The sequence below is a fragment of the Lissotriton helveticus genome, chromosome 11 (genome assembly GCF_964261635.1).
Source record: "Lissotriton helveticus chromosome 11, aLisHel1.1, whole genome shotgun sequence".
NCBI classification, from domain to species: domain Eukaryota; kingdom Metazoa; phylum Chordata; class Amphibia; order Caudata; family Salamandridae; genus Lissotriton; species Lissotriton helveticus.
In genome coordinates, this window is record NC_136072.1 from 315,585,433 (window position 1) to 315,611,008 (window position 25,576).

The window sequence follows — 25,576 nt, forward strand, 5'->3', positions numbered from 1 at the left end:
CTCAATCTCTTCGTGCATACCAAAAAATTAGTGTGTCCATCTGTAACACAACTGGTGCTCTTGTAAAGCTCTCTGATACCTTCGGGTCAAGTTAACGCTATATAAAACTGAAGAAAAAAAAAGTACACCTCTTTCCAACCAGACAGTCTCACAGACATTAAGACATTACCTCAACGAAAGAGTCTAATTCCACGGACCCAAAACAAACCTTTGCTCCGCCGAACTTGCCCTAGCAGAAACCCATCTCATTCACAGAACCAGAGCGGGTGGAAGAGCCTTCTACATCACGGCTAAGGCCTGAACGAGCTCCTGGTCAACATGAGATGCTCCCCAACTTTGGATACCTTCAGGCAGAGCCCCAAGACTTGGCTTTTTGGCTAACTCAAGTTGCCCCAGCGCCTTGAGACCCTCTCAGGTGAGTAGCACGCTTAAAAATTCCCTTATTGACTGATTAGGAGAGCTTCAATGCTCATCAACAGTACAGAGTCTAAGTGTCTGAATGACTCAGCAGGGGTTCTCACTCTGCACACAGCCACACCCCCCACCCACAGAGAGGTAAGTCACCAGTACTTCAGTGTCCTTCCTCACTGTGCTGATATGTGCTCAGGGTCCCACCCTTCTGGCACGCCAAGGATGTAGCATCAAAATCCTGCTTGCCCCCTTGGCCATACGGGACAGGGCAAACAAAGGTGACAGGATGGGGCGCAGCAGTGATTAGCTTGGCTCCTCATCTCTATTTCACCCCCACCATGCCACCAGGAGGACCCGAAATGTTACAGTCCTCAAGTCATGTGTCTCACCCTGAGGCCTAGCGCCAGGTCCTGACTCCAAAGAACTCTCTCATGCCATTGCAGTCATACCTGCCTCTGCTGTGAGACCACAGTACCCAGGCAGTGATCAGCAAAGGCTAATCGGATGTCTACTAAAGCCGGGACGTCCAGATCACCTCTCAGGGAGCTCATCACAACAACCTGCGCATGTAGTCGTTTAGAAGCCATCTTGGATCCTCCAGCCAGAATGAAGAAAAAGTGCTGCTCCTCACACTGCAGAGCTCATTTCAAAATCTGTAGGCACCTCTACCAGTGCACAGGAGACTGGGCAACAAGAATCCACCAACGGAGGTGAGGATTGGGGGCCCACAGGAGCGGGAAGCTCCTTCTATCCACAGGCTGGGCCGGAGCTCCTCCAGAGAGTGACCTTCGCTATGATCATGTAAGCCACTGCCCTTGCCTCACCTATTACCCATGCAAACTTCTTTCAGAGTGAGGCTGCCAGAAAGGAGCTTCTGTTGTGACGCCAGGAGTTGAGGCTGTATCTGAAGCACAGCAGAACTGCTACAATAATCAGCAGGTAAATCATGGGGCTTAGCCTTCACTGGAGACAAGACAATAAGCATGATTAAATGTGTGTTGATGAGGCTGCTGGGCAAAATAACGCTTTTTGCTGAAGAGGCAAAGAGACATTGAACTGAGTTGTACATTTGACATGGGACAATTTGAGCAATCTGCACCTGTTATGTTATGTTATATAGTGGATTTCTATAGCGCACGGCTACTCCGAAGAGTGTCCCGGCGCTGGAAGATCCTCAGTCAAGGTAGAAGGGAGTGGTGACAAAGTTACTGAGTGAAAAGGAGAGTTTTAAGATTTTTCCTAAAAGCCAGGAGATTGTTGGTCAGTCTCAGAGAGAGAGGGAGGGCGTTCCACATCTGGGGTGCCAGGCGCTTGAAAGAGCGACCCCTGCACCGGGCACGCCTAATCGCCGGCGTGACAGCCATGGCCTGAGTGGAAGATCTCAGAGATCTGGAGGGTGTGTAGAAGCGCATCCTTCGCTGAAGATATCTGGTGCCCAGACCATGGAGGGCTTTAAATGCCATGGTGAGCGTTTTGAAAGCAATGCGCTTTTTGATCGGGAGCCAGTGCAAGATTTTAAGAAGATCACTGGCTCTTGCTCTCCTAGTGAGGCCAAAGATGGCTCTAGCCGCTGAATTCTGGACGACCTGCAAGCGGGCTAAGAGGAAGTCAGGAAGACCCAGGTACAGTACATTCGAGTAGTCAAGGCGCGAGCCTATCAAGGCCTGGATGGTGATTCTTCTATGGTCAAAGGACAACAGGGGGAGGAATTTTCTAACCATTTTTAAAGTGGCAAAACATTTGCCGACCAGGCCAAGAACCTGGGGTTTAAGGGAAAGGCTGCTATCTATTTGGATTCCCAGGTTTTTGGCGACCGTCGAGTCGCTATCCGGGGGAAACATAGCCACAGGCCACCAGTCCTTCCACCTGTGGTCTGCAGGGCAGCCAAAGAAGAGTACTTCCGATTTGTCGGAGTTGCACTTGAGGCTGTTCTGTTCAAACCAGTTGAAAACAGCCTCAAGGCAGCCCCTGATGTTTACACCGAGAAAGTCAGATCCTTTGTCACACGTGAACAAGAGTTGAGTATCGTCCGCGTATGATACGATCTGAGCCCCGAAAGCCTCCGCCAGTGCCGCCAAAGGGGTCATATAGATATTAAAAAGAGTGGGGCTCAAAATAGAGCCCTGAGGCACTCCAACCTCCAGAGGCGGCATTATGGCGGAGAAAGGGGGGGCCCAGACCGTCTGCTGGCGGTTGGCAAGAAAAGATCTAAACCAACTGAACACCGTCCCCCTCAGACCAATCTCCCAGAGTCTAGAAAGGAGACGGTCATGGGGGACGGTGTCAAAAGCCGGCGACAGATCAAGCATGATCAACATGGCCTTGCCCCCACTATCAAGGGTTTCCCTGATGGCCTCTGTAACCTCAAGCAGAGCAGTTTCTGTGCTCAGATTGGAGCGAAACCCTGACTGTGACTGATGCAAAATGTCATGGGCCTCAAGGAAGTTGACAAGGGAGGTATGAACATGCTTTTCGACCACTTTCGCCAGGGCCGGCAAAAGGGAAATGGGTCTGTAGTTAGCATGGTTCCTAGGGTCCAAGTTGGGTTTCTTTAAAAGAGGTAGAATCAGGGCCTCCTTCCATGGCTGAGGGACCGTCCCTGCGGTAAGGGAGAGGTTAAGAAGCGGATTAATTAAAGAGTTAAGTACCGGAGCCACCTGGGCCAGGATTTTTGCAGGACAGGGATCAAGAGGGGAGACCGATTTGAGCTTGGAAAGAAGCTCAAGGGAGATTTCGGGAGTCAGCGACGGAAAATCCCATAGCACCGGGCCCATGGAGTTCGGAGAGGGAGGGGACTGGGGTACTTCCTGGATTAATGTCTTCCTGGAAGTCGCAAAAGTATTTTGGATGGCATTGATCTTACTGGCAAAGAAGTTGGCCAGCTCGGTGATCCAAAGCTCCGAGTGCGTGGTCTTAGGGGTGCAGCAGGAGGGGGAAATGAAGTCCTTCACCACCCTAAAAATTTCTTTACAAGAATTAGAGGCTGCCTCAATTCTCTTTGCCAGATAGGACTTTTTGCCAGCGGTGATGTCGCGGTGGTACTCTCTGATAGACTTTTTATAAGCTTCCCTAGACTTAGGATCATATTGCCTGCGCCATGCTCTTTCTGCTTTTTTGCACTGTCGCCGTTTCGCAGCCAAGTCCAATGAAAACCAAGGGGCTGATGATTTAGCAGAAGTGGACTGAGAGGCCCGGGGCGGTGCAAGGTCATTAAATCTTTGGATGAGCCAAGTCTGCAGACATTCAAGGTCCGCTTCCAGCGAGCCATTAAGTTGGCACGGATGGTCGCTAAGGGCCTGCGCTATCATGGCTGGGGAGACCCGATGGAACGCTCTGAATTCATGTAATGGACGCATATAACTATTCGGGGAGCTCCTCTCAGTGTGAGGAATTAGAAATTCCACTAAGTAGTGGTCAGACCAAAGCACGGGTGCCAAGGAGGACAAGACAATGGGAATGGTAGAAAATATTTGGTCTAGAGTATGACCCTGAGATGCGTGGGAGACTGAAGGAGGGAGGTAAGTCCTAGGGAGGAAACAATGTCAATCAGCTTGACCGTGTCGGGGGCATCAAGAGTATCCAAATGGATATTAAAATCCCCTAAAAGCAGGCAATGTTTGGATCTAAGACAGAGCGTGGATATAACCGAATGGAGCTCTTCAAAAAAGGAGCCAGCCGGGCCCGGGGGCCTGTAGACCAACAGTCCAATACAAGATTGATTGGGCGTTTAGGAGAGGGAAAACCCCAAGGTCTCGCAACCCTGAAAATTGTCAGTGGGGATAACTGAACAGGCAATACGTCTGTCCACCACCAAGGCAACCCCGCCTCCTCTCCCCGTAGTTCTATCATTCCTAAAAATCACATGGCTGGGGGGGATTGCTGCTGCAATGTCAGGTCCCGAACCTTCTCCTAGCCAGGTTTCCGTTAAGAAAAGACCTGACAGTTTAAAATCTGTCAGAAGATTATAAATGTCAAGCACGTGCTTCCCCAAGGACCTGGTGTTCAAAAGTAAGCAGTTGCTCTGATTGAGACGGGGTATCGGAGAGGAAGGAGAGGAAATACCGTGCTTGCGAGGCGACCACATACAGCCAGAGCATCGCCTCTTACCGCCACACGAGGGCGGGAAAACCATACTACAGTTGTTCCCCTGTTCCCTAAGGATAAGAATCTCATTCCGCGAATACCTGGTCATCCTGTCCCGCCCGCCCGGCCTGACCCGCCGCAGTCCCCCTCCGGGACGCTGACGGGCGCAGACGGGCTTTCCTTTGGCGCTCCTTAGGCGCCTCCGCTGCGCGGAGGTGGGGGGGGACCACGTTTTATGGCGTCGCAGGCCGTCGAGAGGCAGCCTCCAAGATGGCCGCTAAGGAAGTGCGCGGTCACCAGATTGCACCGATGCCCTTCAGCACCTCTTCGGCTGAGAGGGATGGGACACTGAGCAGACCAGCGCGGTGCAAGTCTAAGTAAGTAAAAATTAGAAAAGTGCTCGAGTGCGAAGAATGCCTAGGTCACCCGGCTTTTCGCCTCAGGTGCCGCAGGAGTGAGCAGAAAAGTGCTAGGTGCAGTAGAGGAGATCACTCCTCCTCCGTCTAATCCTGCCAAAACGTGTAGTGTGTTGAGGATTGTAGATAGAGGAGCTTGACTATAGCGGGAGGAAGTGAGATACTGGAAAGATACCGGGAAGATGGGGGTGTAGAACCTAACTGTTTAACGTAGCATCGTTTGCAACCCTCTATGTCATTTCCACCGAACTGTGCGTATTTACTTCTGCTGTTTGATTAAACTATTTTATTTTACATAATAGGTGAGCAGTTGGATAGGCAATATCTTATTGTTCCTTTGGCTGACTACTGAGTTCTGAGCTCTTGCCCCTTCTTAAGGCTGCTCACATTCCTCACTCTGAGAGTAAAGTGTGCAAAGGATTATGTTTGGTCCAGTTTACATAGTGATAGTAGGATGGATCCCAGCATACCAGTGGCCGATTACCTCAACCATCATGGTTGGGGCCCAGTAGCTCCTCTTGCTGCTGTGGGATTATGAAAGGGGTCTGACATTCTCATAATTCGTCTTCGCTCTACTCTCTAAAAGTTAGAACTCTACCCCTGACTGAGGTATCAAACACTCTTCAAACCTTTAACTCAATGCAACCCCATGCATTAGCCAAAGCTGGTACAATAATGGAAGTCATTCCCTGGTTGGCTTTAGCATCAATTCTAGAAAGGGAATGTTAGGGTGTAAGTCACATCTATGGCCTCTAGAACAGCACAGGTTGCTGTGCACACTCACAGTGCCACTATCGGGCTGTCAATACCCTTACATATTGCTTCCTCAAGACCATGGGTCACTGATCATAAAAGACTCAGATCTTGAGACTTTCAGATCTTACCGGTTTGGCAGCGTTCCCCAGTAAATCCAGCAGGGCAAATGCAATTGAATTCTTTCCTCAGGTCCTCACAGGTCCCTCCATTATCACATGGATTTGCAAAGCAGGGAGACGGTGCTGTAAGGCAAAAAGAACCACCATATTCAACAGTACAACATGGCCATCAATACAACAAAAATGTTTACTTTCTTCCCCTCATGCGTCTATATTCTTCAACAAATGTTTCCTCAGCCCATACAACACACCCAGATTATCTGAAGTTAGATGGGAACATAAGATGGCAAAAGAGCGAAGGTTTAAGGATTTGGCTAAAACCCATGCAACGAAGTCTGTATGCTATTTTATTCCAGGGTGCCCAAGCATAAAATCATAAACTTTGAGTAATGCAGTGTCAAGCTGTGAAGGATGAAGTAACTCCCAAACAATGACATGGAAGTCAGTACATCTTAGTAACTTTAGTGAACCATGTACTTCTACTCCACAATCTCCTTTCTTTATAAAAGGGGGATATCATCCAGATGTAAAAAATGAACTAGAGTACCTTTGCAATGCATAGCTGTCGCATCTAGCTGGAGAGTCACAGGGCAATCAGGGGTTACTGGACTTCAAATGTGACAATCAGGGACTTTTACCAACGATGAGCAGTGGTCAACTTACTATTGAACCCAAAAGTAAGGACCAAGTGCACCCTTTTAAGGCTTGACCTTTACAGTAGTGAAACAGAGTAGTCCTAGGCTTAATCAGGGAGGTGGAGCAGTCTCAATACTTAATACTCATAACCATGCAACAACAATTAATAAACAAGTGCCCAATCAGTGCTTTAAAAAAGAAAAACAGTTTGTTCTATGCACAACTAAATACTACACATGTAAACAGAAATGAACAAGGCTAATAGGTATGTATATGGGTATGCATATGGGAAGTTCTTCATGGTACAATGAAGTTCATGGATAAGTTATGAAAGAATGTCTCACATGCTTTAGAACTACCCAAATCTAATTTCTTTACAATTTTTATTCTTTAAAGTCACTTCCTAACATGTAATAACTGTCACAGTGGGTTTTGTGCCTTTTAGTTTTTTACGGATGTGTCAGTTGCACCTGTGTCCCACCAGATAATCTGTCCCAACATGGTTACGATTAGATGCCGTGTAGTAGTCCAAATTTCCAGCAACATTTCGTGAATGTTGAACAGACATTTTGTAGCTGTTCTCACTGGGTCACTGCCTTAAGAGCTGTGACCCAGCTCCCCGAGTTTGCAGCCATCCAGGTTCTCAGACAGGCCCACCTGCTCATTCGTGCATGTAACCCTGCGGATCTTCACTTCTTAGTGATTGGCATCAGCACTGTTCACAAGACCTCTGCAGGAGAAGTCAAATGCCAGTACAGCCACCTTTTACACTGGGTTTGCCGACCAATTATCTGTGCTCTTCTGAGGGATTGCACCATCTCAAGTAACCTCACCAGTAACCCCCATCCAGTTGGAAGTCTCTGGTATGAAGGAACAAACCTTTGGGCAAAACGGAAACACTGCACAGGCACAAGAGTGGGGGCTAGAAATGTGGCCAGGAATGTCCGCACCAGGATTCCCGGGTCCACAGCAGGGAAAGTTGAGGCTACTTTGGTAACAGTTAGAGGCCATCACTCGTTGTTGGATGTACAACGTGGGAGAGTGATATGCACCCAGATACGTTTTCAAGTTGCTGTAAGCCACACCTGTGATTTTAGATGTGGTTTACAGGGCCTTACACTGCAAAGACTCACTGGCAGCACTATCAACCAATCCAACAAAAAAGAGGCTGACCAAGCAAGCATAAGATCCTGTTATTGGTCACCAGGGACACACGCAGAGTTTCAGCAATACAGGGGGCTCAACACAGTTGCTTGTGGGCTGATCCTCCCGCTGAGCCTTGCAGCACTGATGTAGATATAGTTCTTAGATTCCTTTGCACAGCTTTTTCGCAAAGCAGGATGCTGGGCTGTGATCTCCTTTTCTGCTTCTCTTTTACTCATGCAGGGTTACACCCCTTTCCACAGTAGTTGGCTCCTACTTCAAGTACATAGTTAAGTTGCACTTCCTTCAGAGCCAGGACCCCAGTCTGCTTCTGACTTGGCAAGGGCAATGGCAGCCAGACCCTCTAGCCTTGGAACTCAGTAGATACCTCAGGCAACTCAGGTTGGTCTCGTGCCTTAGTCAAGACCTGCGATTTCTAACCAGTATTTGTTCTTGGCTAGCAGAACGAAATGTGAATTTTATAGCCTGCCTCTATTTTGCGTTATGTCTCGATTTTGGGTGCTGCTGGTTTCACATAGGCTGTCCCAGCTATAGTCTTTCAATCTGTAGAATCAGCAGGAAGATTATGTGAAGTTAAGTGGCCTGAAAGAGGATGTGAAGCAAATGGAGGATGCTGGGGCTAGCTTTGCACTTCATAGGAAAGTCAGTCTCACCCTCCAGCTACTGGTATTTGGCTCACTTCAAAGATAAAGATGTGAAACAGGCCCAACTCCAATTTCCATTATTTGCCAGTAATCCAAACACAGGAGTTCCAAAATGGATTCCCGTCCACATAAAGTACAGCACAAAATACCACTCCACAATGTCCTGGTTTCAGGAGAAGAAACATGCACTCTCCTTCCATGTCACCTCACAGATGGAGCAAATAACCTGGTTGATGGGTACCAGGCAGACCTATTAACAGGCACGACTAGAAGGTATGTCTCCCTCTGAAGGTGGCAGGCTGGAAAGGGCCTGTTCTTTCTAGTATAATATTGCTGTCACCCTCTCTGTGGGTGAGAGGACAGTGGTATCCCTCAAAATTAAAGGTGCACTCTGGGTGCCCATCCTGACTTCAGTGCCATTTCACAGGCGGGCCTCATTGAATAGGCACAATTCTTCCGTTCCCTGGACTGAATATCAAGAATAAAAAAGGGTCGACCCATAGCTGTAATAGTGTCTAACACAACGTAGGAGTACATGCTCTCCCGAGCCTTGTATGAATAATTTCTGACCAAACATGAGCTGTTTGGCCATTTAAAAAATCATTGGCCTAGGTTTCACATGTGGCCCTGCCTGTTCCTAGGTCCCACAGTAAAACAACTGCCAGATTCTAAGGTCTCATATTTGGCCCTCCACCTCTGCTCAAGGGTAAAGACCTATAGTGACAAAGTGGGGGTTGCGGCTGCATTGCCTGGAAGAAAGGCGGCTTTTACATTAGTTGCAAAAGCAACTACACCAGTAAATAAAGCAAACTAGCCTCACATTCTGACATTACTCTCCATATGTTTGGAAAACAAGCATTAGCAATGCCAATAATTCTATCTTTAAAGGAATGTTGTATGGTAATGTGAAACATTACCAGTAAGTAGCATGGGAATGGATATGTATTTGTGTGGAAACAAATAACTGTTGAATAATATGGTGTATATTTAAAGGCGGGTGACAGTTGCACTGTCAAGCCAGACCTACACATCCATGTAGGTTAATGACAGGCTCTTCTCATCTGTGCTGCTGACAGAGAAAAACACCATAACTTATCTAGGTATCTACACAACAAAAATGTGAGTCAAACCTCGGCAATGCATTTGAGGAACTGATTCTGCTGTCACGACTACCGCAGGGCACGATCGGCTGCACCGGAGAGTGGCCCCCCTCCCACCCGCTCCAAGGCGCAAGCGGCTGATTGCGGTGCCTGAACGTCGACGGACCCCCCCCTCCCGCCCGCATCACAGCATAGGAGGTTGGATGCAGAACCAGGAAGGACGCCGGTTCAGTGGATCCAGCTCCCGGAAGCACAGGGAAACGGATGGGAAGTTATAGTGGCGCTGGGATCTGCTGATCTGCTGATCTGGGCTCTGGGACCAAACAAGAGCTGAAGGACCGACATGAGCCGCCCCCACCCGGGAGCGGATATGTGTCATTGAGCCCCCCACCTCCCAGGGACATACAGGTTTGGAACATCGATTGGAGGCATAAGGTATTTATCCCACCCCACCCGCCTGTGCACATTTTTAGTCCACCTCCTTTGTACAAAATGGCTGGGGCCATTAAACTGCTCACATTCGTAAGCTCCCTCCTAGAGCAACATGGGGCCATAAATCTGTAGAAATAAATCCGCGCTAGTACCTTTGATGTCCACGAGGCTCCAGAGCTCTAACTCCCCCACTTTTCCTCACCAGCAAGCTATGAGCAATGTCTGCCTTAATAGAAAGTGAAATGGTCCTGCTCTGAGCCCAAAGTAACAACAACAGACAAAGGACCAATATTTCTATTTCTATCTCCCCCATCGGTTCGGCCATCTTAGCTTGGCTATCTGGGGGAGACCATCATGGCCTAGACATTTCTACCATCGACCTTAAAGACCTAAGACCTCTTAGACTTTCAGACTTTCAGACTACTTCTTTTTAGCGGTTGCACAATTTACACAGCTGGACGTTTTTTCACAGCGGATTTAGATAGTTTGCTTCTTCACTGTGATATGTATTATTTTATTCCTGATTGTATACAGCACACTTCACTTTTTCTGCACCAATTGCAATTGCTACCCATATATTAATGCCTCGTACAGTTGCATTATATTCTATATATTCCTAACTGTATCTTGCACGTCCCACTTTATAGTCACCGGTAATGCACCGTTTGCTACCTCATATATTATTCTTCTTCTTCTTTTGCTGCTCGCTAATGCCACTTGCTGTGCCATTTAATATGTGTCATTTAATCTATGTGTGCAACTGTATTCCATCACTGTACCTTACATATTGTGACTACTCACTAGTGTCAGTTGTTCTTGCACGCACCAACTACTACCTCAAATACCTTGGCAGCTCACTAGTGTCTCTCCCAATTATCTCACTATTTTCGTCGGCTGTACTCTGCACATAGCATTACTGTGAACGCACTAGTATCACCTTAGGCCCTCGCAACTGTCTAGGACAGTGCACCCTCCCTACTACACCCTCCTTCCTACACCCCCCCCCCTTCACCTATCTAGACTGTTCTCCCATTATGGAACCCGTCGGCAAACACACATATAAAATCAACTACCCACCAGCACTCACTAAAAAGGCCGCTAAACGCTTTAAACACAACTTCCTGAGGTCCCACCCTGAAACTCCGTGTGCAGACACCTACTTCTCACCAGTCAATGGTTCACTGAACATTGATATTATCTTCCACACCACACGCAGAGCCCAATGGAGAAACACGTTCCGCACCTTACTCTCCGTCTCCACCTCCAGGAATTTCGCGCATGGCCTAAAACTTACCATCACCCCATCACAACTTTTCCCTGGCAGAACAACCATCACTATATACAATAATGGGATTATCCTAATTCAATCCACAGACAAGAACCTGGAACTATTAGACAATCTGTTCCCCACGTTCAAACAGCACCTCACCAGTCATCGGACACCCACTCATAGCATCCGCAGGCCCATCACTCCTAAACTCACAGCCCCCAACCACAACCCTCCTAACCTAGCTCAACCACAAAACGGCACGCACCTTCCCTCCATCCCCGGCACCTTAGACATTCACCCACCTAAGGTAGCTATCGCGCACTCCACATTTACAGACATAGATCCCTCACCCACACATTCCAGCGATACCCCCTCCCCCCCTACAACCTCACCCTGTCACCCTCCCATACCACACCCATTCCCGTCACCCCTGACACCGCAGCCTCAAACCACACCCATTCTAATCCACCCCAACCCCTAAACTACATGCGCCTCTCCTTTACTCCCGACACCCCAGTCACTCACCCACCTACCATACCTACCTCACTCCCGTCGAGCACAGACATAGATTACTCACCCTCTTACACCAACCTCACCCCTTCCCCCCACACACCAGCCCTCATCCACTTTCCCACCCCTGATACCACAGCTCCCACCCAAAAAGACATGCACCACCCCTCTATTCCCGGCACCTTAGTCATTCCCCCACCTACCATAGCTATCCCACATCCCTCAAGCACAGACATAGATCTCTCTTCCTCTTACAACAACAACCCCACTCCTTCCACCTACACACCAGCCCTCATCCCCGTTCCTCTCACCCATGATACCACTGCTCCCACCCGCATCCCGCCTATCCTAGATCAACATCAGACCGACACACACAAAGGCAAACCCCACCCTTTATCCTCACCCATTCTCAGCCCCCACTTCCTCCCACTAACTAACTACACAGAACACTCCACCTCCATCAGCTCAACTCGACCCTCTCTAAATAGAACCATCTACAATCCCACTACCCCCCCCAGTCTTACCCCCCATCACCCAACCTCCACCCTCTTCACCACTAATAAACGCCCATCCTCCACCATGCATTCTACGCCCACCACCAATACTCTCATCCACACCACCAACCTCCCCCCTATGTCATCCACGCCTGACCCTCCCATCCCCACCTCCAACACATGTCCCTCAGTGGACCACATTACGGCCTCCCTCCTCCAACTCAAAGAAGACATGTACAGCATCAAACAACAACTACTCTGTCTATCACACTCCAGCCACCCCCCACCCAACACTCTCCAACAGATCAAACAAGACATTCACATCATCAAACATTTACTCAGCACACACCCCAGACACCACTCACGCGTCTCCACCATCACCTCCCCTCCCAACTGGTCCTCCACCCGGGCGGCGAACTCACGCACTCGACTTCCACCACACTGGACCTCAATCCCTGTTCACAATCGTGAAAACCGCCCCCGTCGCGCCTGCAACCCTCTTTCGGACCTTGACACAATCACCCTCCTCCGCTCCTATGACCCAGCTCCCCTCAGCAACACACCCGACACACTCACTGCCATACCTACGATTCACTCCAATCCCCTTAGACCCCCCACACTGAACAACAGAGTCGCTATCCATAGTAACCTGAGTAAAGTCCCCCTCGCCCTAGAGCACCCTTCCACCCTCGACACACCCCGTCTCAAATGCACTCTCCTAAACTGCAGATCAGCCGCTAGACACTCCGCCGCTATCGCCGATCTCATCCTAAAATTGGATCTGGACTTAATCATCATGACTGAAAGATGGCTAACAGAGTCTTCTACACCTATAATGGACATTCTGGTTCCCCCCAACTACCTCATTACTAGACTCGACAGGTCTGGCAATAAAAAAGGTGGCGGAATCGCATGTATATACAGGAGCAACCTCTCTGTATTGAAAGTATCTTCACCTTCCCCGCCCTCCCCATCGTCCTGTGAATACATCAACCTAGATATTATCAGTCAGGGCAAACCGATCTGCACTCTTCACGGCGTTTACCACCCACCCGGTGACAACCTCACCTTCTCCCAACAAATCATGGACATGATCTCAACCAACGCCGGGCGGCAACTCACACAAATATACCTTGGGGATTTCAACCTCCACTGGAATGATCATAATGATGCGGTGGTAAAAGGTCTGAAGAATTTTCTCAACGCCCTTGACCTTGCACAAATTTGCAACAGTCCAACACACAAGAAAGGCTCTATCCTCGACCGTATCATCTCCAAAGAGGCCGCTATCCAACTCGAATCTATCCAACCCTGTGACTGGTCGGACCATCATATCATCACGTTCTTCATCAATGAAAAAGTTAAATTTAACCCTATCCAATCCGCCAGGCCCAAAGTCTGGAAAAGAGACATGAAAAAACTAAACTCAAACTCTCTGCCCATCCAACAGCTACAACTTACTACTTCCTCCGGCTGGCGTGAAGGACGTCCAATCCTTGACTGATCACTATCTTAACAATATGACCGCAATAATTAATGAAGTCGCGCCCTTGCAGCTAAAAAAAGCCACCACAAAAATCTCCAATCCCTGGTATGACGGGAGTCTCAATGACGATAGACGTGCCATGAGATTGGCAGAGCGCTCCTGGAGATCAGCCCCCTCTGCACTGAACCTAAAAAACCTGAAGAAAAAGAGAAATGCCTACTTCAGGAAAATAAAACGATCAAAATCAGACTTCTTCAGCCGTCAGCTAGACCAAGCCAAAAACCGTCCGAGAAAGCTGTTTGAGCTCATCCGTTCACAAACCAAAGAACAACCCCAACCTCTCAACACTATGTGCAATGCCCCTTCCTGCGAAGACTTCGCCTCTTTCTTTAACCAAAAAACGGATAACATAAAGAATGATCTCCTCATGGACGCAAGCCTCTATCCCAAACCCCACTACATAACACCCACTAAACCAAAAAACAATGCAACCTGGTCAACCTTTGTCACCTACACGGAAGAAGAAATTGGCAAACTGCTCAGCACTCTGAAACCATCCAATCACCTCACGGACCCCCTTCCTGCTAATGCTGTAAAAGTCCTTACCCCGTCGCTCCTTCCACTCTGGACCAAAATCATTAACAGCTCACTTCAACAAGGGATCATTCCCGACTCCCTCAAAGTTGGACAAGTAACACCTTTGCTAAAGAAACCTACAGCCGACCCTTCTGACCTAAACAACTACCGTCCCATTACCAACATTCCGACTCTTGCCAAACTGCTGGAAAAATGCGCACAAATACAATTGACTAAACATATTAATCAATTTGATCTCCTCAACTCTCACCAATCAGGCTTCCGAGCCAATCACAGTACGGAAACTGCCATGATTCACATAATCGATGACGCCCTCCAAATACTAGATCATAACGATACCTGCCTCCTCATCCTACTTGATCTCTCCTCCACATTTGACACCGTCAAACATGAGAACCTACTCGAACTATTACACACAAGAATGGGCCTATCTGGAACTGTGCTCAAATGGTTCACTTCTTTTCTGCATAACAGGTCGCAGAAATTCAAGAGCAACAACTTGATGTCCGCACCAAGACCTGTATCGCTAGGCGTACCACAAGGATCCTCCTTATCCCCAACTTTGTTCAACCTAGTTATGGAACCTCTCACCACCTTGCTGCAAGAATCCAATGTACATTTCCACATGTATGCTGATGACACCCAACTCTATCTCAAACTACAATCACCCAAAGACATCACGCTTTTGAACTCAACAATCAGAAGCACCCAATCTTGGCTGGCCGCTAATCATCTCAAACTCAATGCCCTTAAAACAGAGTTCCTCCTGATCGCACCTCCCGCGAAGATCACTACCGTGCAAATGTGGCTTAAAGACCTAACGGCACTCAATGTCCAACCCACCATCGTGGACTCAGCGAAATCCTTGGGCTTAACACTTGACACCAATCTCAGCATGCAGGAACACATCAACAAAGCAACCAAGGGAGCAAACTACCAAATCAACACCCTCAGGAAACTTAAACCTTTCCTTCCAGCCAAAGACTTCCAAACTGCGGTACAATCACTAGTCATACCTCGAATAGAATATGGCAGCACCGCCCTCTGCGGTCTCCCCCTAGCTACTACGGCACCCATAAGAGCCTCTCTAAACGCCGCAGCGAGACTCATCACTGGATCAAAAAAACACTCGCACATTTCCCCCGACTTCAAATCCCTGAACTGGCTGCCGTTTGAAGCCAGAATACACCTGAAAATCGCTTGTTTGACCCACAAGGCTGTACACCTGAGCTCACCTAGATACCTCGCTCAGAAGCTGACGATTTCTGGAGGCTCCAGGAACACTAGAGGCACAAACAATCTTTTGCTAAAGCCTAAAAGATTCCGCAAGGAAAAAACCTATAAACGCTCCTTCTCAGGAATGGCCCCCAGGATTTGGAACTCGCTCCCCCCTGAAACTAGGCTCATCACCTCTACCATACTGTTCAAGAGAGAAGTAAAAGCAATCCTCATGGCTAAATACACTTGAACGACTATTGGGGAAAACTACAAAGACTCGATACTCATCTGTACTACTTGTTCGAACCCTTGTATTTTATGTTGACTCTGAAATTGATTTACTTGATTGTTTTATGATATCACCTCGATGTACTCCTAACATGATTGATGTATCTGCGTATACATGCTCCCCTCCTCTGTAAAGCGCTCTGATATCTGCGAAGATCTTGTTCGCGCTATATAAAACTTTCAAAATAAATAAAAATAAATAAATCTAAGACACTGTCATAGCTTTACAATGTCATGGGTGTGCCTCTGAAAAATCAAGCTCAGGCAGCTGGATACATAAACAAAATGATCACAGCTGTATGGAGAGCAAGCACTCTTTCGTGGAAGCATACGCGTTCTCCTCAGTAAAACATGTAGTTGTCCTGGCTCCCAACATGTGGGTGGAGCCAAAGTCCCTCTCTAGTGATGCTCAAATAAATGTCCTTTACCATAAAAAGGAAGGTCGTTTGATCCCAGATTGGAGAGAAGGCATTGGATTAAAAATCTCGGTAGTCTGGCTGAACAGGTTTTTTTCTGTATTGCTGGGCAAAGCCAACTGTCCAATCTTGAGCTTTTGTGCAACACATAATACCATAAATAATGCCTTCTCAAAAGTGACTGATACCACATAGACCTTAAAAGTAGTTTCATCATTTGTTGTAGGTCAGAAATACCTGACTAGGTAATATCCCAGAATGCAGTAAACACAGTAGGCCACTGAATCCTCGACGATTCCAATTGATAAATAGCCTTTCTGAAAATGGGGTTTTGGGGGCAGCCAACCGGGAGGAGATTTTCCTTCTGGGAGAATTGGGGGAGTTGGTGCAGTTCAACGACTGCAACCGGGTTTGGGGTTTGTTTGGACTTGTATGTGGCCCACGTACATATAACAAGCCATTTGCTTTCCAGCCGCTATTTTGTCATTAGGTGACCAGGTGGCAGTAGGATAGACTTTGTTTTTAGGTCAAGCCTAGCGCAGCACGCATGCGCTGCTATGAGAGGCTTCTTGTAACTGCTCTGTGTGGGTCTGACTCCCCCCACGCATTGGGTTGGCTTTTGTGTGTGTCTTTCAATAATAAAAGCATGCAAATGGCTAAAGGCGGGTGCATGTCCCACCTCTTTTCTAATGTTCCTCCCACAGCGTTTTGCCTGCGGGAGCGAGCAGAGGCGCGCAGGGTGGCAGCTGCATTCCTCGTGGGGGCTAGGTTACTATCTACTTGTTTTTGTTCATCGCAGTGCAACGCTCGGGGTCAGCATGTTGAAAAGCTGTTGCCGATAAGCTATCTCTGCTTGAGGATCGTTACTATCTTGTGTAATGTAACTGGTGCTCATTTAAAGAGCTCCAAAACTTTCAGGTTGAGTTTGGCCTAAACAGGTGTAACTTGATTCTGTCTCCTAGGGTGTTACTTGCCAGGAACAAGGCCCTGATTAATACTTTTAAATGCAGCATACCTGCTGTCATATCACGTTTAAGTTTTACTAATTCAAAGTGAACATTCAAATCTTCGAATTAATGTTTTCTGGGAACGCCCAGTAGATGATTTTAAAATTATATAAATGCCGTTTTCTCTTGGTGATATATGCTGAAACGCATGCTGGGCTCTCGTGGGGGAGTAAGGGAAAGCTATTGTTTATTTTACGTTACATATAACGTGTGGTTCGGATTGTTTCACGATGCAAAAATTAATAGTGGTCGTTGTGCTGCCATATTGCTTTACACTATAATACAATTACTGGGTCTGTGTATAATGTAGACGTATCTTTAATCCAAGTGGCAGGAGTGTTATAAAAGGCAGAGGCCAAACTCAAAAATTGTTTCCTCCTCGTACAGAAACGTTGGCTCAACCATGCTTAAGTTATATAAAAGGCACCTCCAATAAACAAACCGCTTTTATATAACACTATAAATATTAAGCAGTATTAGTATGCACAATATATTATCAACCTCGGAGAATGACACTGTGAGTTGGTACGGACGAGATTAAAATTCTTGAAAGGCAGATCACACACCACATGCCTCCCAAAAAAGGTTTAACGTACATGGCCATTTTTCCTGCTGTTCAAGTGTTAAAGTTCCAAACTACAGACAAGCAAATATCTCACTGTGAAATCTGAATACTGTGAAAAGTGGAAAAAAGTAACCACTAATTTACCATGAGAAAAATAAATCACTTTTTGTATTTTTTCAGATATGTAATCTTCCTGATACCGTTTTCTTTCTCCACATTTGCACCTATCGGCTTTTCCTTTTACTATAATTAGTCCCTTTTGAACTGGATTCCATGGCAACATTTAGAAGCAGTTTATTTCCAGGTATATGCCCTAGAGTTTTTTTTTTCACAGGATTACCGCTGTGAGAACTGTGCAGCGCTTCATTTCTAAATTATTCCTCACTGGGATTTTAAAGTTCTTGGAGGAAATTCAGTTGCGGGGCATCCTGCTCCGCAATAAAGGATCAAAATCCGCAAAGGACTTTTTCAGCCTGACGAACGGGCTATGGAGCTTTTTGCTGAAAACATTTGGATTCTATTTACTATTTGCACCCTTGCTGGTTAATTCATCATTCTGCGCAAATCAAGAGCTGTTTTTACCCACATCCACTGTCTTGCTTCCGCGTCCATCTGCGTCATATTTCTTTTCTTTAGGATTACTGAAAAAACACAGCCGTTCATGTTTAATTATTTTTTTTCTTTGTCCATGTTGGACAGCATCAGAGGTGCTGTACAGCAAGGCTAAAATCCATCAACAAAATCAATAGGTATCGATGGCGAAACCTATTGGCTTTGCCAGTGCTTGTTTTTTCTTGTAGGCAGGCGTCAGATTGGAAGGCGTCATGGCTGAGGATAATGTGGCCGGAGTGCTGAGGCTGATGGAGAAGGCAGAGAGTGTTCACCACCGCGTCAGGCCCTGGCTATTAAACTTTTTAAGGTAAGAGAAAGGGGGTGCTCAAGAGTTTGGCAAGCAGTCCCTAAATTGAATCAGGGGGGCCGGCGGGCAGAGCAGGTGCCCGTGCAGCCGGCTGAAAGTGAGCGGCTGAAAGTGAGCGTGATGAGCCAATGAGGTGGCAGGGGCCCGGCAGACAGAAGCAGATGCCTTGGGAGGAGAGAATGCGTAGGCAACAGCTGCGAGAGGGAGGGGGAGTGTGGGGATGAACAGTGCAGGCGGGGCGCTACAAAACCGGCTCAGAATCATGGGGAATGGGGGGAGGGAGCCTTCTGCTTACTCGCACTGCGAGAAAGCAAAAGGCAGGGTTTGGTTAGGGGCGTGCGGGTGGGCGTTCCTGCTCCAGGCAGGGGAGGAGTGGCTTGTCCACTGTTGTGAGCGCTGACTGTTTGGTTGGCCCCAGGGCCGACCAAACCAGTCATGCACACTTTGCATTTTCTATGTGTAAGGCAGCATGCGCAACCCTCTCCCCGAGCGATCCCATCCCCTCCCCTTCACCCGGGAGTCATGCCGGCTGCGACTGTTGGCTCTATCAGAGGAGATGGTAGCAGTCCCCTTTGCAGGAGTGTACAGGTCAAAGACAGATCAGCAGGGGAAGGGTAGGATCGCGTTACTTCGGTATTATCCCGTAGACAGGTTTTGCCCGGTGAGGTGGGGTGTCACACTCCAGGTTGGGACCAGGGCCGCAGTGGGGTCAGTTTTCAAACATGAGGATGAGAAGCCAGTGACAGCATTTCAGCTGTTATTCAGCGCAAGGCACCTTCCTATTTAGAAGATGAGGCAAGAGCCTATGGGACATGGCGACAGAGGTGGGTAGGAGAGGCTGGAGTCGGGAGAACATTATGGGGCTGGGCAGGTACTCTTCTGGATGTTTCCATTAAACGTTTGGGGGAGAAGGGGATTGTTGATCCAGTACATTTTCTCAATTGCTGTTGCTGTGTTTGAGGTTCAGCTCCTGGCATGGAGCCCACTGGATTGTCCATACGGATTGTGGGCCACTAGTTTGTGATAGGGGCAGAATGGCAAGCATGTCAGAAGAGTCATGAAAAAAATGTGAGTCTTGATTCCAGCCTGTTTCAAGTGCGATGGCATGGTAAGAGGGGCATGCGTTGGAGGGAACTGTTGTTCTGTTTGAGCAAACTGTTAATTAGGGGGGGGAGTATCTAGATGTCTTAGTTCTGCATGTGGGTGGGAAAGACGTGGTAATAGAAGATGGGTAAGCATTGATGTGCACCATGAAGGAGGACTTAAAAGAGATACAGCGGCCAGGAACTTAAGTAAGTTAGAGGTTAATAGATGCAGTCAAATTGTATGGGAGATAAAAGGCCTCATTTACAGATGATCAGCAGAGGAGGAGGTAGAGACTTACAGGTTTAAGCTTTGTAGGGAGGTGGGCATTTAGGGGTGCGGGAAGTATATCATAGTTGACCATCTTTGTATAGTGAGGTTTTAGTTTTGTAAGGGGAAAGGCCCAGGGATTTTATGTGATGTGCTCCTGTTTCAATAAAGCAGCCTTTTTCACACAAAGCCAGGGTAGGTGGTCTGTGCTGCCCCTTCTCCTCCAATGGGGCTTTAGGGGCAGTGGACCAGAGGGAACGTTTGACCCCGGGTGGATTGGGGGAAATGGTGCAGTCCAACGACTGCGACTGGTTTTGGGCTTGATTTGGGCTATTATGTAGCCCAAGTATTTATAACCAGCCATTTGCTTTTCCAGCTACCATTTTGTCATTAGATATCACAGTGGCTGTTGGTAGGCAGGAGTTCGTTTTTTGTTGGTTTTTTTCCCACCTGTCCCCTGCCAATATTGGGGGTTTACTAGGTGTCAGTCTGGCGGATTGCCTATTCCAGGCATGCTGATATTGTAACAGGTGAGCTGGGGGAGAGAAGCGTGCATGTCATTGTCGCTTTGAAGTAGTGCAGAGGCAGTTGGACAAGAAGTTGGCATGGGTTTTAGTTAATTTTATTGTTGCTAACAGCGGCAATCCGGGTTGAAAGGGAACTGGTGGACAAGCTCACACTTGAATGAGGCAGGAAGTTAAAGGTTCAATAGGAAGTTAAGTTAGTTAAAGGTTAATAGATGCAGTAAAGCTGCATGGAAGGTTAAAGGTAACAAATGCAGATGATCAGCACAGGAGGAGGTGGAGACTTGCAGGTTTAGGTTTTGTGTGAGTAGAGGGACATTTAGGAGTGGGGTAGTTTAACATAGGTGACTAACTTTATGTACTGAGGCTTAAGCTTTATAAAGCGAAAGGCCCAGGGATTTTATGTGATGTGCACCTGTTTCACTCAAGCGGCCTTTTTCACACAAAGCCGGTGTTGGTGGACTGTTCTGCGCCCCCTCCCAATTTCATGCATACTGAAGCACTAAATATAATTATAGACTCCCTGGACATATCTACTAACATACGGCTTTAAAAATACAGGCATATTTTGTTGGTTTGAGCTTTAATTCAAAAAGTCCTTTGGAAACTATGAGGAACATGTCTTTATTGTTACCCTGCCAATATAAAATATGTTTTTGGGCTTTTTACATCGTTCACTCTCCGAGCTGATGTAACCGCTAAAATGATAATCTTTAAAACAGTAGTACCATGTTCATTGAAAGCACAGGTTCAAAATGTCAGAACTGACAATACAACATTGATGTCCAAATTGTGATGAGGCTAGCTAACTAGGGGGCCGTGTGCTTACATATAAGTACAGAAAATCATGAAAATTGTATTTAATAACAGCATTATGTATATACAAATATTTGTTCTCACTATGCCTATATTTTAAAATTAAATTATTAAGTATTTTTTTAAAACACTGTATAAACTATGGGTTACTACTGAACACTACATGTGTATGTGGATTTCCCAGGGCTGGCGCTAGGCATGGGCAGTGTGGGTAGCTACCCAGTGCCCCGCGCTCAGTTTAAAACATGGGGCCCGCTTCTGTGTGAAAGGCTACACTTTCGTAGTCAGCCCACCTGCTCCTTCAGGGCCCCCTCCACAACCCGATCACATTGCCAATGTTAAGCGAGGTGTCTTGACCTCGCTGGTCAGGGCGTGGTGGCATTCCTGTGGCTGCAATAGTGGGGGGGAGGGAAAAGACTGGGTAGGAGATGTAACAGTAGCAACGCCGACAATTATGTGAGCTCTCAGGGAAAGGGCCTGGCAGCACCTCTGTTAAAAACCTGTGGAGAAGTCTGCCCTTTGTGTTTTCCGTTTCCAGGGAACAGAAGGCTCTTTTGTTTCCAAGAGGACCCGGACATTAACACGTAAGGAGAGGTTGATGAGGGGAGGAGGGAGCATCCAGCTGAGACTGGCACAGAAGAGCAGTGGTAGAAGCGTGGCTCCCGACTGCTTCGAGGCACAAAAAAGGTGGACCTCAGCACTGGATCAGGCTGCAAGGTTAGGTGTAGGGCCCCGGTCACTGGTACTTGGGCCATTATCCAGTATTGCAACGTCCAGGGCAGGTGGGCCTCGCAGCCCTCCATCAGGCTGCAAGGTCTAGATGTGAGCCCCTTTCACAGCGATTTGGAGCCATTATGTAGTGCTAGGAGGTTCAGGGCAGGGGAGCCTGCCCTTGGCCTCGCAGCGCTATACTGTTGGAGCACTACATTTTATTCCAAAGGGGGACTAGCATGTTTGCTTTCCAGCCCCGGTCACCGGTGCTAAAGTTAGAGGGCAGTCTAGTAAATGCAACTAAGTACGGAAAACCTGTTAGTTAAATTGCTTTTATTTTGCCAACTCTTTGATTACTTTGCACTCAAGTTTCTTTTTGTTTTTGCTTGAGGACGCTGTTCTCAAAAGATGAGGATTATTTTATTGCAAAGCTACATTGTTTCTTTCTTATGTGCATTTTCTGAAATGATGTTTTAACACAAAATCATGCAGCACAGGCCAATGCACATCACTCCAATCCGCACTACTATAATCCACGCCAATCCATGCCAATCCACCTCACCTCACAACACACAAATCTTCCCCGAGTTGGCGGTCTTCTTCACTGAGAAAACGAAGAGCATCAGTGCCGACCTGGAAGCAAAGAGGGATATTCTCCAATCAGCAGGGAAAGATGATTCATCTCACCTTGAGAGGATCAGCCCTTCCAAACCTGGCACTAACAATGACGCCTCTTGGTCCTCCTTTCTCCCCCCCTCAGTGAAAGAGAACATTTACAACATTCTGCGGGTGATCAACCCGTCTAATCATTTCACTGACCGGCTACCATCACCCATCTTCAAAGGCATCAAGGATACCATCTTCCCTCTTTGGACACAGATTATCAATACCTCGCTACCACAAGGCACGATCCCCAACTGCTTAAAAGTAGCACTAAAACATAATGCAGACAGATCTGATCTCAATAATTTCCAGACCATCTCCACCATCCCCACGCTGGCTAAACTGCTGGAAATATGCATGCAGATGCAACTTTGTGAACACATGGATTATTTCCAACTTCTGGATCAACATCAATCTGGATTTTGAAGAGGCCACAGCATGGAATGACATTTTGATTACGCTAGACCACAACGAATCATGCCTCCTGTTTCTCCTTGACCTTTCTTCAGCCTTTGACACTGTTACCCAAGACAATCTGTTATCCAGCCTTGAACATAGGATGGGTTTTTCAAGGCCGGTATTGTGATGGTTCACTTCCTTCCACCATAATTAATCACAAAAAATCAAGATAAAGCAATCCCTATCCCTTACTCCTTAATCTCAATGGGGGTTCCACAGGGGTCGGCACTATCACTGATACTCTTCAATTTATTTCTAGAACCCTTGGCAAATGCTGTGAATGCCACAAACATCCTCTTGCCTCGCACCATACCCCAACAACTCTTCCCCTCACAAATGCTCCCTTCCGACCCATAAGAATAAAGTCCAATCTATCAAACATTGTTTTTGATGATCGTCTCCTCTCTTATGCCCTCCCACTAAACACCGCCAAGAAACCTATGGACTCAAGCAAGACCCATATGAGCTTAATCCAAACCATCCAGGCCAACCCGAACAGGGAACCCTCCCACAAACTCAGAGTTATAAACAACGACAACCTTAAACGAGTGAACATCATGCAGACTCCGACCGTCCACGCACCTCTCCAATAGAAATGTGTACTACTCAACGGCAGATCTGCGGGTAAACACGCAGCCAACATATTTTACCTCATCCTTAACAACACGCTTGATATCCTCATCCTCAGGGAAACCTGGCTAAAAGGTTCGTCCCCCCCTATCCTTGAACTTCTAGTCCCACCTAGCCATGACATAATTCGATTAGATAGATCCACAAAACAGGGTGGAGGTTTAGGCTGCAGTCATCGAAACACACTTGCGGTTTCTCACTTCGATCACTCAGAGCTGACCTCAATTGAGTACCTATGCATCAACATCTCCAAGCAACCACCGCCCAATGTGCCAATTACACATATTTTACCATCCCCATGGAGACAATCACTCCTTGATTGAACAATTAATGGAAATAATATCCTCCAATGATGACACCCTAGTTTCCCAAATATTCCTGGGTGACTTCAACCTTCACTGGTCTAACACAAATGATCAAGCTGTAAACTGTCTAAAAACCTTCCTAATGGAGCACAATACTGCGAAAGTCCAACCCAAAACAAGGGTGAAACTCTGGACCTCATCACCTCCAAAGGAAAAACCATCTCAATAGATGCCATTATCCCTTGTGACTGGTCTGACCATTACTGCATTTTCTTCCTAATTATCAAGTAGGTTTCACTGAAGAGGGTCCAACCCAAGAAAATGAAACCTTAGGAGCATCAACTCTATGGATCTAGCATCCCGCTGTAGAAAGGCCTTGACTCCCCAATCGGATATATTGGATGGGGATGTCCTCACCGACTTCTATAACACCACCATCACTGGCATCCTGGATGAAATAGCCCCTCCACAACCAAAAAGTGCCTCCATCAAAATCTCCAAACCTTGGTTCAACAACAACCTAAATTCTGAACGGCTCAACCTAAGGTAAGCTGAAAGAACCTGGAGATCAGTACCCTCCACTGATCATCTTATTCACCTTAGATCGGTCAGGCAGACCTATAACAAAAAAAATAAGAACTGCAAAGGCTGCGACAAGTTGGCGGTCTTCTTCACTGAGAAAACGAAGAGTATCAGTGCTGACCTGGAAGCAAAGAGCGCTATACTCCAATCAGAAGGGAAGGATGATCCATCTCACCTTGAGAGGATCAGCCCTCCCAATACTGCCACTAAGAATGACACCTCTTGGTCCTCCTTTACCCCCCTCAGCGAAAGAGATATTTACAACATTCTGCGGGTGATCAACCCATCTAATCATTTCACTGACCGGTTACCATCACCCATCTTCAAAGGCATCAAGGATACCATCTTTCCCCTTTGGACACAGATTATCAATGCCTCGCTATCACAAGGTACGATCCCCAACTGCTTAAAAGTAGCGCTAAAACATAATGCAGACAGATCTGATCTCAATAATTTCCAGACCATCTCCACCATCCCCACGCTGGCTAAACTGCTGGAAATATGCATGCAGATGCAACTTTGTTAAAACATGGATTATTTCCAACTTCTGGATCAACATCAATCTGGATTTTGAAGAGGCCACAGCATGGAATCTGCTCTCACTCATATTTTGGATGACATTTTGATTATGCTAGACCACAACAAATCATGCCTCCTGATTCTCCTTGACCTTTCTTCAGCCTTTGACACTATTTCCCAAGACAATCTTTCATCCAGCCTTGAACATAGGATGGGTTTTTCAGGGCCGGTATTGTGATGGTTCACTTCCTTCCTCCATAATCAATCACAAAAAATCAAGATAAAGCAATCCCTATCCCAGCACTCCTTAGTCTCAATGGTGGTTCCACAGGGGTTGGCACTATTACTGATACTCTTCAATTTATTTCTAGAACCCTTGGCAAATGCTGTGAATGCCACAAACATCATCTTCCATATGTATGCGGATGACACTCAACTCTATCTAAAATCACCTCTCCTGAAGACTTCGTCTCACTCAACTCT

General features: G+C 47.1%; 1 protein-coding gene across 9 annotated transcripts in view; it reads right to left on the reverse strand.

Moving 5' to 3' along the window:
- The window catches only part of SNED1 (sushi, nidogen and EGF like domains 1), a 2,618,914-nt gene that overhangs the window by 1,368,100 nt on the left and 1,225,238 nt on the right, over positions 1-25,576 (reverse strand). For 7 of the 9 annotated variants that reach the window (XM_078665627.1, XM_078665623.1, XM_078665626.1 and 4 more), the window contains one exon: positions 5,795-5,908. The exons of the other annotated variants lie outside the window; for them this stretch is intronic. In XM_078665627.1, the coding sequence (XP_078521753.1) occupies positions 5,795-5,908 (114 nt within the window). The remainder of the gene's footprint in view (positions 1-5,794; positions 5,909-25,576) is intronic. 9 annotated transcript variants of the gene reach the window in all.